This window comes from Halichoeres trimaculatus, unplaced genomic scaffold (assembly GCF_033239565.1).
Source record: "Halichoeres trimaculatus isolate MK-OKI-2021-1 unplaced genomic scaffold, fHalTri1.1 fHalTri1_scaffold_5, whole genome shotgun sequence".
In the NCBI taxonomy this organism is placed as follows: Eukaryota; Metazoa; Chordata; class Actinopteri; order Labriformes; family Labridae; genus Halichoeres; species Halichoeres trimaculatus.
The window spans coordinates 20,847,257-20,862,650 of NW_027437183.1; the positions used below are offsets into that span (position 1 = coordinate 20,847,257).

At 42.3% G+C, this 15,394-nt stretch overlaps 1 protein-coding gene across 1 annotated transcript in view; it reads right to left on the reverse strand.

Moving 5' to 3' along the window:
- LOC141790238 (uncharacterized) overlaps positions 1-13,308 on the reverse strand; it is a 38,305-nt gene extending 24,997 nt beyond the window's left edge. The window contains exons 1-5 of the mRNA XM_074669968.1: positions 13,078-13,308; positions 10,269-10,363; positions 4,951-6,272; positions 4,767-4,845; positions 1,302-3,974 (exon numbers count right to left, since the gene is read on the reverse strand). Coding sequence (XP_074526069.1) covers positions 1,302-3,974; positions 4,767-4,845; positions 4,951-6,257 — 4,059 coding nt within the window. The 5' untranslated portion in view covers positions 6,258-6,272; positions 10,269-10,363; positions 13,078-13,308. The remainder of the gene's footprint in view (positions 1-1,301; positions 3,975-4,766; positions 4,846-4,950; positions 6,273-10,268; positions 10,364-13,077) is intronic.
- Positions 13,309-15,394: the final 2,086 nt, after the last annotated feature.

A 15,394-nucleotide genomic window follows, 5' to 3' on the forward strand; every position in this document is an offset into this window, starting at 1 on the left:
AAATCTGATATCGGTCTGCATTCACGCTTCATTAAGAGAATTTTCTGCGCGTTACTTTCACACAAAAACACCGCTAAATAAGGCTCTAGTTCTCATTGTGTCTCTTTGTCCTGGCAGACAACTGCGTTTGTTTATATCTGGCATACCGTGTGCGCGGACTGATACACTAAGCGGCAAGCGCCTTAAAGTTCCGTGGTGTTGCCCCTCTTCTCCATGCTTGTTTTGGTTACTCATCGTGTTTTTCCGCCAATTTCACTTCTGGTTTCGCCGCGGTCAGCAACAGACATTTACAAGATAAAAGCATGTGAGCAACATGCACTAATGTGCGATAAAATATTAATAGATTGATGGGTTAACGCGAAAATAACGCGTTAACTTGCCCAGCACTAATAAAAATAAATCTTGCACTTAGTGGCAGCACCTGCCGCCCAGTAACTTGTAGCACTTTTGTCGCACTAACTGAGTTTTTCCTTTTGTCTAAATTCTTACTTGTGCTGTACGTCGTTTTGGACAAAAAGCGTCTGCTAAATGAAACTGTAGGACTGTATAACCACGAACCTTATTGTAACACTACTATGTAGGATGTGATGGTATTGAGGAGTTTTTTTTTTCATTTTCTCTCTATTCCAACCTTGAATGTTAATATTACTTGACTGATTAAGGACGCGGTCACACTGGCCAATCGTGCCGTGCCTGAGCACGCTTCAGCCCTAAAGCACGTTTGGAAAGGCCAGTGTGACCGCAACTGTGCCGTGCTCAAGCACGATTCCCTTCCGTGCTTCGGCACGCTTTGAAGAAGTGGGCTTCGGCACGGTTTACTTCATGCACAAGCATGGACAGCGCGTGCGATCCATTACGTATATCACCGCGAGCGCAACTCTCCACAGTCATTTTAAACAAAGCGGGGTGTTAGAGGGCTGTGTCGGGCCAAAACGACTTACCATAAGCTCAAAAGTCTCTAAAGTTGTAGCAGTGCTCTCTGTGTCTCATTGTGCTGACTCTGATGAGATCGCGCTTCATGTAAACAAATGCTTCATGATGACGTAGGCGGGCTGTGCGCGTGTGTGATACCCGCTAAAGTCTGGTTCATATTGGGGTAGTGTGACCGCCGGCTGTACTCTCCAGCTGGGGATCGGCGTGCTCAAGCACGGCACGTTTTGGATGGCCAGTGTGACCGCGTCCTAAGGATCCCTGCTGTTTGTGTTTGATTTTAACAAACTGAGGCCACTTTACAAAAAGGAATCACATAAAATCCACATCATTTAATTGTATTTCTGTGTGACAGATTTGCTCTGACTCACCTGAGCTCCATGTGATCTCCTGTGACTCCGATCCTCTGGTTTGCTCTCAGGCGGATGGGGCTCTTTTTGCAGCCATAACTGCTCAGCAGTAAAGCTGCTGGGCGCTCCACCTCCAGAGCTTTCTGTCTCTGCTTCTTTTCCAGCCAAAGGGGACATGAGAGGAGACTCCTCTTGTGCAGTTGGCCACTGCCTCTGTGGAGTCTGGATTCTCTCTTCTGTGAGCCTGAGGAGGAGCTGATCTGGGCTCATTTTGCTGGTAGATTTTCTGGGTTCAGACACAGGTTTGTCCACAGACATCTCAACAGGCCGCAGCTCCCACGGGTCCTGAGGAGATGTTGTCCAAACAGAGCTTGTTGAATCAGCTGTAGCCTGTGCTGGCATCTTCCAGCTTATATCTCTCTCAGTAGAAGGCTGCAACCGAGCTCCAAACCCAGCATCTGCGCCCTGGATACCAGATACAGGAAACAGGTCTTTACTAGGGTGGTGCTGAGCTTGAGATGTGAAGGAGTCTATGTCAAGGATGGCAGGTTTGTATGACTCCTCTACTCTTGGTGATGGCTCTTTCCATCTTGTACCAAGATCACTGTGCTGAGGGGAGGCCTTGGAGAAGGGGTCATTTCGAAGCACAGAGTCCAGATCCAGCACTTTGGGTCTGAGTGCTGATGCCTCCAGCCTTGCCCTCTCCTGTTCCATCTTCTTCTGATTCTCCTTCAGCCTCTGTCTTTCTGCTTCTTGCTGTTTGGCAATCAGTCTCATTTGATCTGCCTCCTCTTTTTCCATCTTCTCCCTGAGTCTGCGTTTCTCCAGCTCTAAAATCTGCTGTCTCTCCCTCTCTGCTTGCTTCTGTTTTTCAAACTCCTGGAGCTGTCTTCTCTCCATCTCTTTAACCCTCTCCATTTCCTCCTTCTTCCTCTGCCTCTCCCTTTCTAGTTCTTTCCTCTGTCTCTGGTTTTCTAATTCCTGTCTCTCTTTGTCGAGTTTTCTTTGTCTCTCCTTATCTATCTCTATCTGTCTCTGTCTGTCCAGCTCTCGCTGCTTTTCCCTTTCAAGCTCTCTTTCCATCTCCTTTTGTCTTTCCCTTTCTTTATCAAGCTCCCTCAGTCTTAGCATTTCCTGTTCCAGAGCCATCTGTTTGATTTTCTCTGCTTCTTCCCTCTCCATCTTCTCTCTAAGCCTCTGCTTCTCCATCTCCAGGATCTGCATCCTCTCCTTTTCTTTCTGCTTTTGTTTTTGAAACTCCAGGAGCTGTTGTCTTTCCATCTCTTTCACCCTTTCCAGCTCCTCCATCCTCTGCTTCTCCTTTTGGAGCTCCAGCAGCTGTCTCTCCCTGTCCAGCTCTCTCTGCCTCTCCTCCTCCCTTTGTCTCAGCCGCTCCTGTTCACGCTGTCTCTCCTTTTCCTCTTCCCTCAGTTTCTCTAACTCCATCTTTTTCTTTCTCTCCAATTCTCGCCGTTTTTCTTTCTCGAGCCGACGCTGCCGCTCTCTTTCCTGCTTCTCTCTCTCCAGTTCATGCAGTCTCTGATTTTCGAGCTCGATCTGTCTCTGCCTCTCCAGCGCACGTTGCTTCTCCTCAAACTCCTGTTTCTCCTTCTCATAAGCTTTCTGTCTTTGCCTTTCATATTCTCTTTGCCTCTCCCTCTCCTTCATTCTCTCAAACTCTAAATGTGCTTCTTTCTCTAGTTCAAGCTGTCTTTGCTTTTCCCTCTCAAGCTCTTTCATTTTTGCCTTCTTCCGTTCTGCCTCCTTCACCAGCTCTCTTTTCTTCTCAACCTCCATCATTTCATCAACCACCTTTCTCTCTGTCGACTCCTCAACTAGATCTCGGCTGCTTTTCCCAAAAGCTTCTTCCAATGATGGATTTCTCCTTGGATGAAGCTTTCCATGATACCTCACAGACGGATCGTCAAAGGGTGAGTTCATATCTACACTTGGAGAAACCGGCTCCTGGATCTGTCCAGTCAAAGCAAAGTAAGTTGCTTTGGGTTTGGGCTGTTCATCTGCCGGCAGCATTTTCAAACGTTTCGGTGCGGCGGCAACTTCCCCGTGCTCTGCTTCCCTGTGCCTGTCTCGGCCTGTCTCCAAAGCCACTTGTCCCTCCTGCTGTGGTCCTTTGCTTGTATCTTGTTCCAAACCTGTGATGCTCCATTTAGGCAAAGCGCCAACTCTCAGATATCTTGGCTGTTGTTCTGGCATCCCTGTCAAAGCTGGTTCTTCTGTTGGCCTGCTCCCCTCTGAGCGTCTCGAGCGGAGCGTCATGGCCTTATCCTCTCTGTGAGCAGACGGGACGCTCTCACTCACCGCCCTGTTTTCATCCACTGCCTGCAAAGTGTCAAAGGAATGCAACACACGCAGAGGACTTGATGGAGAAACAGGCTCCCTGTAGACGGCAGTGACCAGCGTTCCCTCATCACTACTTTCTCTCCTCAACAACGGGCTGCCGAGGGAATCCTTGGCCTTGCCTTCCTCCACCATCATCACGTTGTGTCTCTCCACAACATTTTCAAACAGGGAGGCTCTCACTTTCTGGACATCAGCGCTGGGACCACTATCTTTGGAAGCGGTGCTTAACGTCTGCTCAGCATCTGGCCTGTCATCCATGGAGGTCTGTGCCAGTGAATCTTTCAAATCCACAAATGTCCTCTGCTCACTCGGGGTGACGGTCGACTCTTCACTCTAGGAGAGTGCAGAGACATACAGTGGATTATGACGCGCTGCAACAAAAAAGCATTTAAAATTCTCTCTAGTCAAAACAACACAGCACCATCAAAAAGGGAGCTGAAACAGAAAAGGACAAAACGGGACACACAAAGAACTCAGAGTGATTGAGCGCAAACTGTCAGTGAGGAAACGGTATCCCCTTGTTCTGTCGTGGCCTCATAACAGTGGGTGTGGTGCTGGGTTGGTAATCAAAGCCTCTCTGTGTTGACCTTTTCCCATTGATCTCCTCTGTGTGTGTGTTTCATAACCCACAGCCAGTGGGGAAGTAATGTGCAGCTGTCTTAGGTTTCACAGGTCTCTACATGTGTCACAGCGACGATTCTTCTCACTGCAATGCCCCCATGACCGCTGGGGGGAAATTTCAGGTAGATAGAAATGAGTAAAACCTGAATGTACTCATTCTCAGGGCACTCTAACAAATACGGTGTCATACTTTACCTATTTCTGGTTTATAACAGTTCACACCCTCAGAATACTGATTATTTTGTTAGCCTCCTTCTTGTCAAAATCTATTCCTCCAACCAGTTTTTTTGTTTGTCTTTTCTTCTCGTTGCCAAATACCGGGTTTTATTTTGGCATGAGATTACAAGAAACACACAATGGTGCCACTCTGTTTTGAGAATAGCATGTGAAAGCTTTTCCCAGTCCTAAGCTGTGACACAATTTCTCATTGTTATTTTCTTTGCCCGTTAGATAGACTGAGACTTATGAAAACTAGTTCATACAAAGCTTAGTTCCCTCTCTTACCCTCATCTGAGGATCTTTGCTGATGTCATGGTGCTCTGTCGCCTCACTGCCAGGGTCTGGTGACCTCTCGGATGAAAACCTGATAGACATACATCAAATGAGACAAAAGCCATGCATGACAATGGAACAGCTGGACAAAGACGTGGGACAAAAGCAAGCTGGAGATGCAGAGTGCAGGTCTTACCTTTTGGTCAGGTCGAGGGGTAGGGGGCGAGGCTTCAGAGAGGGTTTCAGGACAGGGCTCTGTGTTGGCGTGGGGTCCTCTGTGAGCTGCTTGATCAGCTGTTTAACACCCACTGCTGGTTCAGCTTCAGAGACGGGCTGAACTGGAGTGAGAACATCTTGGCCTGTGGGGCCGGCGCCAGGAGAGGAGGAGGAATCCAGAAGAAGACTGATTCGTTTCTTGATGCCGGCGGCACGCTTCTGCTCATCAGGTTCCTTTGATGCTAGTTCTTCTGTTGTTTTGATGCTTTGGTCTGGACCAGCTGTTGGAGCTTCAACATTAGTTCTCTGTGGTGTGGCACTGATAGGAGCTTTCTCTGTCACCTGTGGTAGCACTTTCTCTTCTGGAGTGTTTTCTTTAGTGTCTGCTTTAGGAGTTTTGTTACGATGTAGTGAAAGACCAATGGACTCAAATTTAGATGTTAGATCAGCTGACAGCGGTCGTCTTCCAGCCCAGCGAGGCACAGGAGCTGGTGCCTCCGTCTTGTTTGGACTGTCAAGGAAAATGGCTGATACAGGTCTAGTCCGGGAGCCTCTGGGCTGGGGTCGGAGTGGCACAGCTGCATCAGGTTTAGCTTTAGTGTTTTCTTCTTCCTCCTGCCCACAAAGATCCAGAGAACCCATGGACTTGGCTCTTGATATGGAGGAACCTCCTTTCTGATCCCTCTCATCTTCATTCCTGGTGGATCCAGACCACTCTGCTGGAAGCTTTTTGAAGGTCTTGGCGTAGGCTATGCTTGATGGAGAGGGTCTCTGCCTCACAGCTGGAACAGGAGAAACCGGTTTGCCAGGGTCTCCAGGAATAAGAGGAGGAGCTGGTTTAAATGGATGGACTATTGGCTTGGTTGTTTGTCCTGCACTCAATCTGTGAGATGATTTAACAGTTGTTGAGGTAGGTCGGTTGGGGTTGGTTGACCCCTGTCTTGGTTTACCAGTAGGAGCTGTCTGCGGTGGTTTTGGACTGCTTGGAAGCTCTGGTTTTGGCCCAGGAGGGCGAGGGGCCTCTGGTCTGGGTTTTGGTTGGGGCTTTGGGGCAAGTATGGGTTTAATGGTGGGGTTTCTCTCCACAGAAAAAGGTTTGGGGCTGAGCCTGGGCTTGGGGCCTGGGACAGGTTTGCTGGGCTCTGTAGTGATGATATGGGACTGGTTGATGGAAGGGATCTCAATGAGAGTCTTGTTGCTGGAGTCAGTGAGGGGACTGAGGTGAAGTCGTCCTCCCACCCCTGTCCTCCCTACTTCCCCAGCCTGAACCTCCACCTGAGCAGCCATCGTCTTCAACAGCACCTTGAAATGAAAGGAGAAACTTGTATTCAGGAAGACGACACAGAAACGGAACCACAGGGCTGAGTTATGGCAGATCAAACACATCATTAGCCTCCAGCACTCCCTCTGTCTGCTGGAACTGCGGACTTTGTCTTGGGAGCGGCTGCACATTTTTAGGTTGGAGTGTGGGCGATATGTACACAATGGGATTGATCACTATGGCACGTGAAATCACACGTGTTAACAGCTGAACAAAAGCCAACAACTTCAAAGGGCTGACGGTCAGATAAACTTACATTGAAATGCTTTCATCAGAAAAGGTACTTTGATGTACAACCATACATAAATAAAACCATAAAACTAAACTGATATACATACTAACACTGGGGCTGAGAGCTCACAGTGCTGCAACTGAAGAAAACACATGCAAAAAGACAAAACACAAGCAAATAAAGAAAACATCTGTATCAATCTGACAACATGTGCACAGCATTTAGAAAACGAACTGCAGAGACCACAACACAACACATTAGAAAAACACTCTGCAAATACACCGCAACACAACAGAAGTGTTTCCAGAGGACACTTAAATGTGACGCACATGTCCTGACATGCTTATTGTGGACACAGATTTTCAGTCACAGCTTTAATATGGTTCTCTTTCCGTCAGTTGTATTAGAAAATGAGGTAAAAAGCACGTTTTTTTATGTATTTAACATTTTATTAGAGTATGCGTAAGAGAGCTGTGACTGAAAATTTGTATGTCTGGACATGTACATCACTTTTAAGTGTCCTCTGGAAAACACTTCCTTTCGATTGCAGTCGGTTTTTCTAATGTGTTGTGATGTTGTCTTTGCAGCGTTTTCCTAAATGCTGCACATGCGTTGTCAAATTGATGAAGATGTTTCTTCCATTTGCTTGCGATTTTATCTTTTTGCATGTGTTTCCTTAAGTTGCAGTGCTGTGAGCTCTCAGAGCCACCGTAGTCTTAGCTCATCAGTTCCAAACAGAGTTTACAGCGTTGTTATTTCTGACATGCCTCCTCACACATAAATCTTTGTAAAACTAACAATGAGTTTTTCTTTTGGGGGCTTTTTTGGATAAAATGTAAAACACTAATCAAACTGGAATTCTGTTGGAACAACACACGATTAATATTCACTATGTCCTCTAAATTTTTCAAACCAAGGACTCCCTAACTGATACATTAATCCAGGCCTAGTGCTATGTGTAAATGTACCATGTAAGTGAGCATTCAGTATTTAACTATTCTGGGGAACCTGACAGAGCCAGTATGAAACATGCAGCCGTGGGATTGTCAAAGCAGTAATAGAGGTGGGTCTCCCTCTGTCTTAAGGAGCCAGAGCAGTAAAAGCTAAATGAACCTGTGTGCAGTTTGAGAGAGCTTCTGTGTTGCTGAATGTGTTTGTCTCTGACTGAAAGATAACATCTTTGGCCTCAGGATATCCATTCATGTGCGTTCAAAGACAACCACATGAGTAAAAGTTGAAATATTTGGGAATATTTATTTGAAAATACTAAAAATTTCTTAACCAAAAACATCACAGACCCTGCAGTACCTCCAAAGGCCCCTGTTTAAGACCACTGCTCTAAATGTATGGATCATTAAATTTTCTTTCAGATAAGACTCTAACACTAACTATAGCAGAAAATTCAAAGGTGCATTCATGTCAGCATTTTCATCCATTTAAATGAGCTGTCTTTAGTTTACATACTTTGGATTTGTTTGGCAACAGACTCTTGAGGCTGGCTTTGCACAAAAAAGGTAGTCTGTAGGCGGTATAACAGGTTCAACATGTGCTTGAGGTTTGTGTTTATATCAGGTATATCTAGCCTAACACATTGCATGTCCTACTGCCATCTTTCTCTGTCTGCAAACACTGTTTTACACATGTTGCCTACCGGAATGAAAACACCTCCAACATGACTGCAGATCAGTGCTGTATTGACCAATATCAGTAATATTTCTGCATGGAAGCCAAATCGCCAAACAGGTAACACAGCTGCTCAAAAAGCTGACCCTCAGTGATGCTTTATTATCACATGCCCACTGGTTTAGAGAGACACAAAAACATAACAATGGAAGATTTGAAGATGTTTTTTTAAGTGGAAGATGGAGCCCTATTAAACACTTAATCTGTGCTACAAAGCACCCTTTTACACATTCCTGACATTAGTGAACTAAAACACCCACTGCAAATAGACTGGCTCAGACAGATCTCTCTACAGGTATTTACCATATCTGATGTAGTCTCAGATTGTCAGAAGGAAAGCTGGGCTTTCACCACACGGTGCCAGACAAGTCTCCCTCCAGCTGGACAAATCACCCAGCAGAAATGTGTATCTATTCGTGACCAAACTCCAGTTTCAGAATATGAAACCAAGCTTGAAGTGTTAAAAACTGCACCTCATCAACTGTCCATGTGAGGCAGGCTTGAGAGACACCAGAAACCCTGTCCACACAGAGTTTTTATCAGTCCTTTCAATTCCTGGCAACATATTGTTTTTGAGGCCATTAACCCTGTAAAGCCTGACCCATCAAAAAATCATCCAAAAATTGTGCTTTTTTTTAACCGAGATGTTTATTAACCCTTTTCACAAAAAACACTAAAATAATACTGTTTCATTTTGTATGTGATGTATTTTTTATATCACATTCAATAAATGTAGCAGTTTTGGAAACTTCTTAGTGATGTTTTCAGTAAATATGCATTCTTTTAATGCAGAAAAACTTATTTAAATAAACTAACAATTTAGAATTTTGAAAATAAGCAATTGTTTTTACGAAAATAAGTGTGAGGATGATTTTAGGAGAGCAGCCATTTAGAGAAAGGCCAAAAAACAACTTCAGCTGCCTGTAGTGGAATGATAATCCTCAAGGGGTACAATACATTTTCTTTTTAACATTTTTAACAGGTTTTTAACAAAACTGTCTGTCATGTTGATGACATAGAGGTCGTTGAAACTCATGTATCAAATACGATACAAAATAGGGTTTAACTTTTGAGTTCTATTCATACAAGGCCATGACTGAATTGACTGTCAGGTGGGGACACGATACCTGTCTGCAAAGGCCCAAACAAAGTTAAGCATCACCAATATGCCAGACAACGATGGCTTAAAAACTCTGTATCAGAAACAAATGGGTGACATCACAGAAACTACATCTGTATAATATTCAGATTCAGATTCAGACAACTTTATAATCCCACATGGGCCAATTTGTGTGGAGCGGCTTTAAAATGATAAATTCTATGATCAGGAACAAACCAAACTCAAAACTGTGACCAAAATACTGAAGTACATGTTGAGCCACAGGCTAACTTTGTTGTTGCATCCATACAACTTATGGATGTTTTATAAAATGTGTTTTTGTGTGAGAGCAGATTTTTCAATAATATCTTAGCTGCTACAATAACAAACTCTAACCAAACATTATTTAAACCTACATAAATAAATGTGTCTTATTTTAAAAAACTGGCTGTTGGTCTAGTACTGTCTGTGTACCTTTATGGTGGATCCTGAGACAGGGGAGAGACTGGAAAACTGTACAAAGTCACTGTTTTCGTTTCATGTTGTCACACAGGCAAATCAGGCTTACTCAGTGAATGGGGATTCCTCTGCAAACACACACCACACTGCCATTTCCACTCTAGCTCCTCCCATGACGAACTTTCATACGTTTATCTGAAACTGATTCTTCAATCTAGAGATAACAAAGTACTGTAATAAATCTATGATAACTGAGGTTTATCTTCCTCCAGTCCTTTTAAACACTATAACAATAACCAGTGCTATCAGTCGTTCCTGCAATAAGATATAAAACATTACAACTCAAGCAGTGCTGCGTTGGCCCTTTAAGAGGCTCTTTTTTTTCATGGCTGATAATGCTTTCCACATGTTCCTGTGCAGAGATACTAAATAGCACAAGAAAGCAACAGTACGCACAGAAAAATGGCATACCTGATGAAACTAAATAATCTTTGCTTCTCTTACCTGACAAGATGTCAACCGTCTGCCGGAGAGCTCTGGCTTTTGTAGTTCCCCAGCAGCGATGTCATATCACACAGGAGGGGGGGAGTTGTAGGAGCCTAAGTAAGAAAGCACACAAGCTCTTCACTCGTCGGGACTGCTGTGGTAGACAAAATCACAGCAGAGCTACCCGGGGCTGTATGAATGCTCCCTCACTGCGGTGTTTGCACGCCTCCATACTGAAGCAAACAGATGATCATGTTTACTCTGACACAGACTTGAGTAAACAAAGTCACACCCAAACATACATTCCCACTAATGAAATACGTCCAGGCGCAGAAAAGGCTGAGGAAAGTTATTACCTGATTGCTGCAGCTTTATGTTTACTTTTACTTCCTGATTTGCATTTGCCCTCGATCACGACTCACCGGCGCTCACTCACTCACACACGTATATCTATGTAAATCCAATCTGGTTACATTGAAACCAGAAATGTTGCAGCTCACTTCTGCACGAAGCGTTCCCTCTCTCTGTCTGCCCTTTCGCCAGTGCATGTCATTTTATGAGCATTGACTGATAAGCTTCAGCTTCTTTTATCCACAGGTTCACTGCATCATAAACAGGAAAGGGAAACAGTGAGATACTGTAAAAACGCAGAGACTTGAGCTTTGCTTAAACAGACTTTAAAGTTTGAGAACTTGAACTTTAGATGTTGACAGGAAACGCCTTCGCTAAGATGGAATGCTAAACATTCACTGTGATGGTGGGTCGAGCAGCACAGCAGGGATTAGGAAAGTGTCTGCCTTATATAGCCAGAGACATACCACTGTTCTGCATCAGACAACAATCAACAATAAAGCCAGGGTTTAATTTGATTTGTACATTAGAAGTATCATTCAGCAAGCTTATAAACACTGCTTTAGAAAAAGTCACATGCACATTTTTGCTTTTTTTTGGCAGGGATCAATTACAGAAGGAGAGTGGAGCAGAGGCTAAACCAGCTCAGTGTTGTTGTGTGTATCAATCCAGTAACCTGGTCCAGCCAGTTATGCAGAGGAAACTTTCCTTTCCCCAGACAATAGATGAGTACACGTCAACTGATCTATTACCAACAGAAAGAAGAAGTGTATTTACTCTGGTGAGCCCTCATTGTGTCATCAAAGCTTTTAGTTACAGTCCAGACACATGCAAATGTGTATCAGTGATGCACCTCCTGAGAATGCTTTTGATAAAAAACAACTAAGGGGAATGACCAATGTGTTGTATTTAGGCAGATTACTATTACTTAATTAGAGGCAGGGACCTCAATCAGTCTGTAACATAAAAACATAAAAGAACATTGTAAAAAAAACAACAACAGATTTTTATTACACTTGCTAACAACTTCTTTTCTAACAAGTTCTTTTCAAAAAGGTTCTTCAGGGGTTTGAAATCACAATCTAAGACATTTTCAGCATTTTGAGGCCATGAAAAGTTACTTTACACCAAACCTAAATTTGGGACTATCCTGCTTCTTAATTTCTGCAAAGTGCTCTGCAGACACACAGATACCTGTCAACACGGCCTATACTGGCTGTTACAAATACTCAACTGTTAGCTTACATCAGTGCATCCACAGTGTGCGAGAACTAAAACTGTGCTTTAACTGTACTAATTTGGATCCTTCTGATACACAGTGGTGTCCAAAATTATTAGAGCACTTGGCATATTCAAGAGTTTTTTTTTAATTGAACTGACCATTAAAGTAATCATAAAATGAAAGAAATATCTACAAAGTCATCATGATGTTCTGTATACCATAAAATGAATCCATAATACGGAGGTTTAGGTCATTTTCTCTATAAAAGAAACTGAATATTAAGGACTGGCCCTCTCAAGATCAGACCTCAACAACAACCAGTAAATTTGGGCGAGTTGGAAAACAAACTGGACAAATCTAAAGAAAATCCTTAGGCCTGAGTTGTTAGAAGTGTTTAAGTTCTCAGGAAATATACTGACACTGACATATGCTGCTGTAACTGCTGCAATCAGGACAACCCAAGAATTAAATAAAAGAAGATTTAAAAAAGAAAATAACAATAATAAGAAAAATAAATAATTTAATAAAAACATTAGGACTCCCTTCATCTGATGTTTGAAATGCTCGGAGCAACCATCTTCATTTTTTCAGCATCATGCATTAGAGGCAAAAAAGTCAACATTTTTAGATCTGTCACGTGTTCTAGGACTGTATTTATCATAAAATCTATTGGAAATTAGATGAATTTAGCAGAATATTGTATTACTTCCCTCCAGTTTCGTAGCTTATTGCAAGTGCAAGTGCAGGAAGAAGTAGGGACAGATTCCTGTATTTAATAGGTTACTTCGTTACAAACATGAATAGAATAAATGGATACTAATAATTGGGAGATTACGATTAAAATAATTAATTTGTAGGTGTTCGGCATAAGACGACTCTAATCAGTATTTATCTAAGCTACCATGGTTTGACAATAGATCTGTCCCAAACTAGAACCAGCAACAAGTGCTAACCCCTTCTTCCCCTGTCTGCTCACCTGAACTACCTCATCTCGGTCCCGGTCCGGTTCAGTAAAAGACAGTTTGCTTGCATTTAACAGAAATGAATGAAAAAAAAATAAGCAAGAGCCTGAAACTTAAATGAGCAGGACGCTCTGAGAGCAGACTCATTTTCCAAACTATCCTCAAGCAAGACGAAAAGCTGAAGACATCACCAGCTTCCTCGCTAGCAACGGTTAGCTAACAACTCAAGAAGCTGAAGTCCAAAATGGAAACACTGACTGAACCAGTTTGATACGAACTGGAGACAACTTACCGAACAGGAAAATCTGTTTCACGCTTTTCCACGCTGGAACAACTTCTGAGCATCGGTCAAAGCCAGTGTAAGAATATAGTTTTATGTCGTGACAGTTCGTTAATAGAGTGGCTAGCGGAGCAGGCTAACTTAGCAGGTTAACTCAGCTCTCCGGTCTCAGGTTTCAGTGTTGTTGACAGGCTCGACCAGACAGCGCTCAACCAGCCGCCTCACTGTTCAGCCTCAGCAACAAGTTAACAACCGTCACTTTGAACATTTCCGGTTAGTACTTTCAAAATAAAACGAGTTTTCAGCGAAAGAATATGACGAAGATACAAAAGAAATTTCGGAATCTTAAATAACCGATAATGTAGTGTACTCAACTCTTTAATTTCATAATAAGCATTTAGATTATATAGAATAACTAAAGCATAACGCCCTTTCAAATCAAACGAGTATGTATGCGCCTGTGGGCATATTTGATCCGTCAACTGACCCACGTGAATGGAAGTCTATTTACGATAGATTAAATAGATAAATACTAAGTTAATAAATTACAATAAAAATTTGAAAGCCATAATACTGATAGACCAAGTGATAATTTGGAATTATAATCTTATAATAGATAGAATGACTATACATCGTTGTGACTCAGCATCTTATTATGTTGATAAAGCAACAACCTTTGGCCCTGAGACAGACTTCAGCTTTCACACTACCAGCTATAGGGAAGTTGCCTGTCATTCAGCCGAGCTACGCCGGGCTGAATGACAGGCATAACCGGGCCAATTTGTGATCAATATCTTCAAAACTACAAATTAAGAAAAAAAAATTCACGCTCTATGCCTGAGAGCAATTAGCTGTTCAGACAGGACACATTTTTTTTATTTTATATTTTGCACCAGGCAGGCAGTTAACTTTTGCTACAAAAATCTTCTTCTTGTCGGCTTGGTGTATATAAGGTTTTTGCCACTTCTGGGGCCAGCCTCAAAGGGACTAACTCGAAGAGCTTAACATTTAAGCACTTTGTCTCATATCTTTAGATTTGAAGTTACTGTTTAGAAATGAGACAATGCAGAGGTGCTTGAATCCTTAGTTCATTGAGTGTCCACTTGAGGCTGGTTCTGGAGGTACTGGAAAACAGCTATACACCAAGAAAGAAACAATATTTATAACTTTACAGCAAAACTAACCATGTTTACAGCCCGGTATAAAAAAACAAAAACAAAAACAAAACATGGTTATGTCCTAACATGTAATTAACTGGTCTTCCACACACCGGAGCTTCTGTTAGGGTGTTTCATTAAGTGATTTTTCCAATGTTTATTTTAGCATTCTCAAATAATTTTTCTTAGTTTAAGATTTTTTTTGTGAACAACACATTACACTTTTTTAATGTAATAGTTTTATTGAAAAAAGGGTTTATAATCATGATATTCAGTCACCGGTCTTGAGCTGTTTTTCGTACAATTATTTTGAAAGGTTCATCACACTTATTTCCTGGCTGATGTTTAACACAATTTGAAGAACTTGACGCACATTGAGTTTTATAAAGACTCAAGGATTATCCCGTCCAGACTACCAAGGGTTAATGGGTTATTTATCCGGTACAAAAATTTGAAGGTATAATTTAAGAGTTTTAATGATAAATCAGGTTAAGAGTTGATATATTCACACTAGCCACAGAAAATACTTTCAGGTCAAGAGAAAAAGCTTGAGAATTTAAACCTGTTACAATCCCCTGTTTTACACAAATGACAATTCCTACAACTTTTTGCACAAACTGAGTAGTAAATGTGAAAATCAGACATTTCAACAACAGCAACCCTCTGTAGCTGAAATAACTTAATAAATGCTTTGTACTTGACTTAATGATAGTCAAGGACTGCTCCCATGTGGAGAAAAGTATGAACTGCATCAGATAGATGGCAGCCAACATCCTACTTAGTGACTTATTGTGTTTGACCTTCCCATCTCATGATCCTTTATTGTCTTTGAAAATAGTTAAATAAATAATCAGACAGCCAGTCTCTTGATTGTGTGTAACTATGTATTAATTTCAACAGACTAGTTATGGCCACGAGTCGAAACTTGCTCGAAGCTCAACGAGAATTAAAGAACCCTCCAACAAAAAGCTATTTTATCCACCTTCCTCCCCAGGTTTCACCAGTCTAAATGTCAGCAGTTCTACACTGCTCACATCTCTCTTACACTGAAATGATGCAACTAGGGGTGTTGTGTTCAAGGCAATAGTAATAATAGTAATAGTAATAGTCTATAACAGAATGTGACAGAGAAAAGCAAATGAATGAAAAAAAGTGTGTACTTTTGTTGTTAC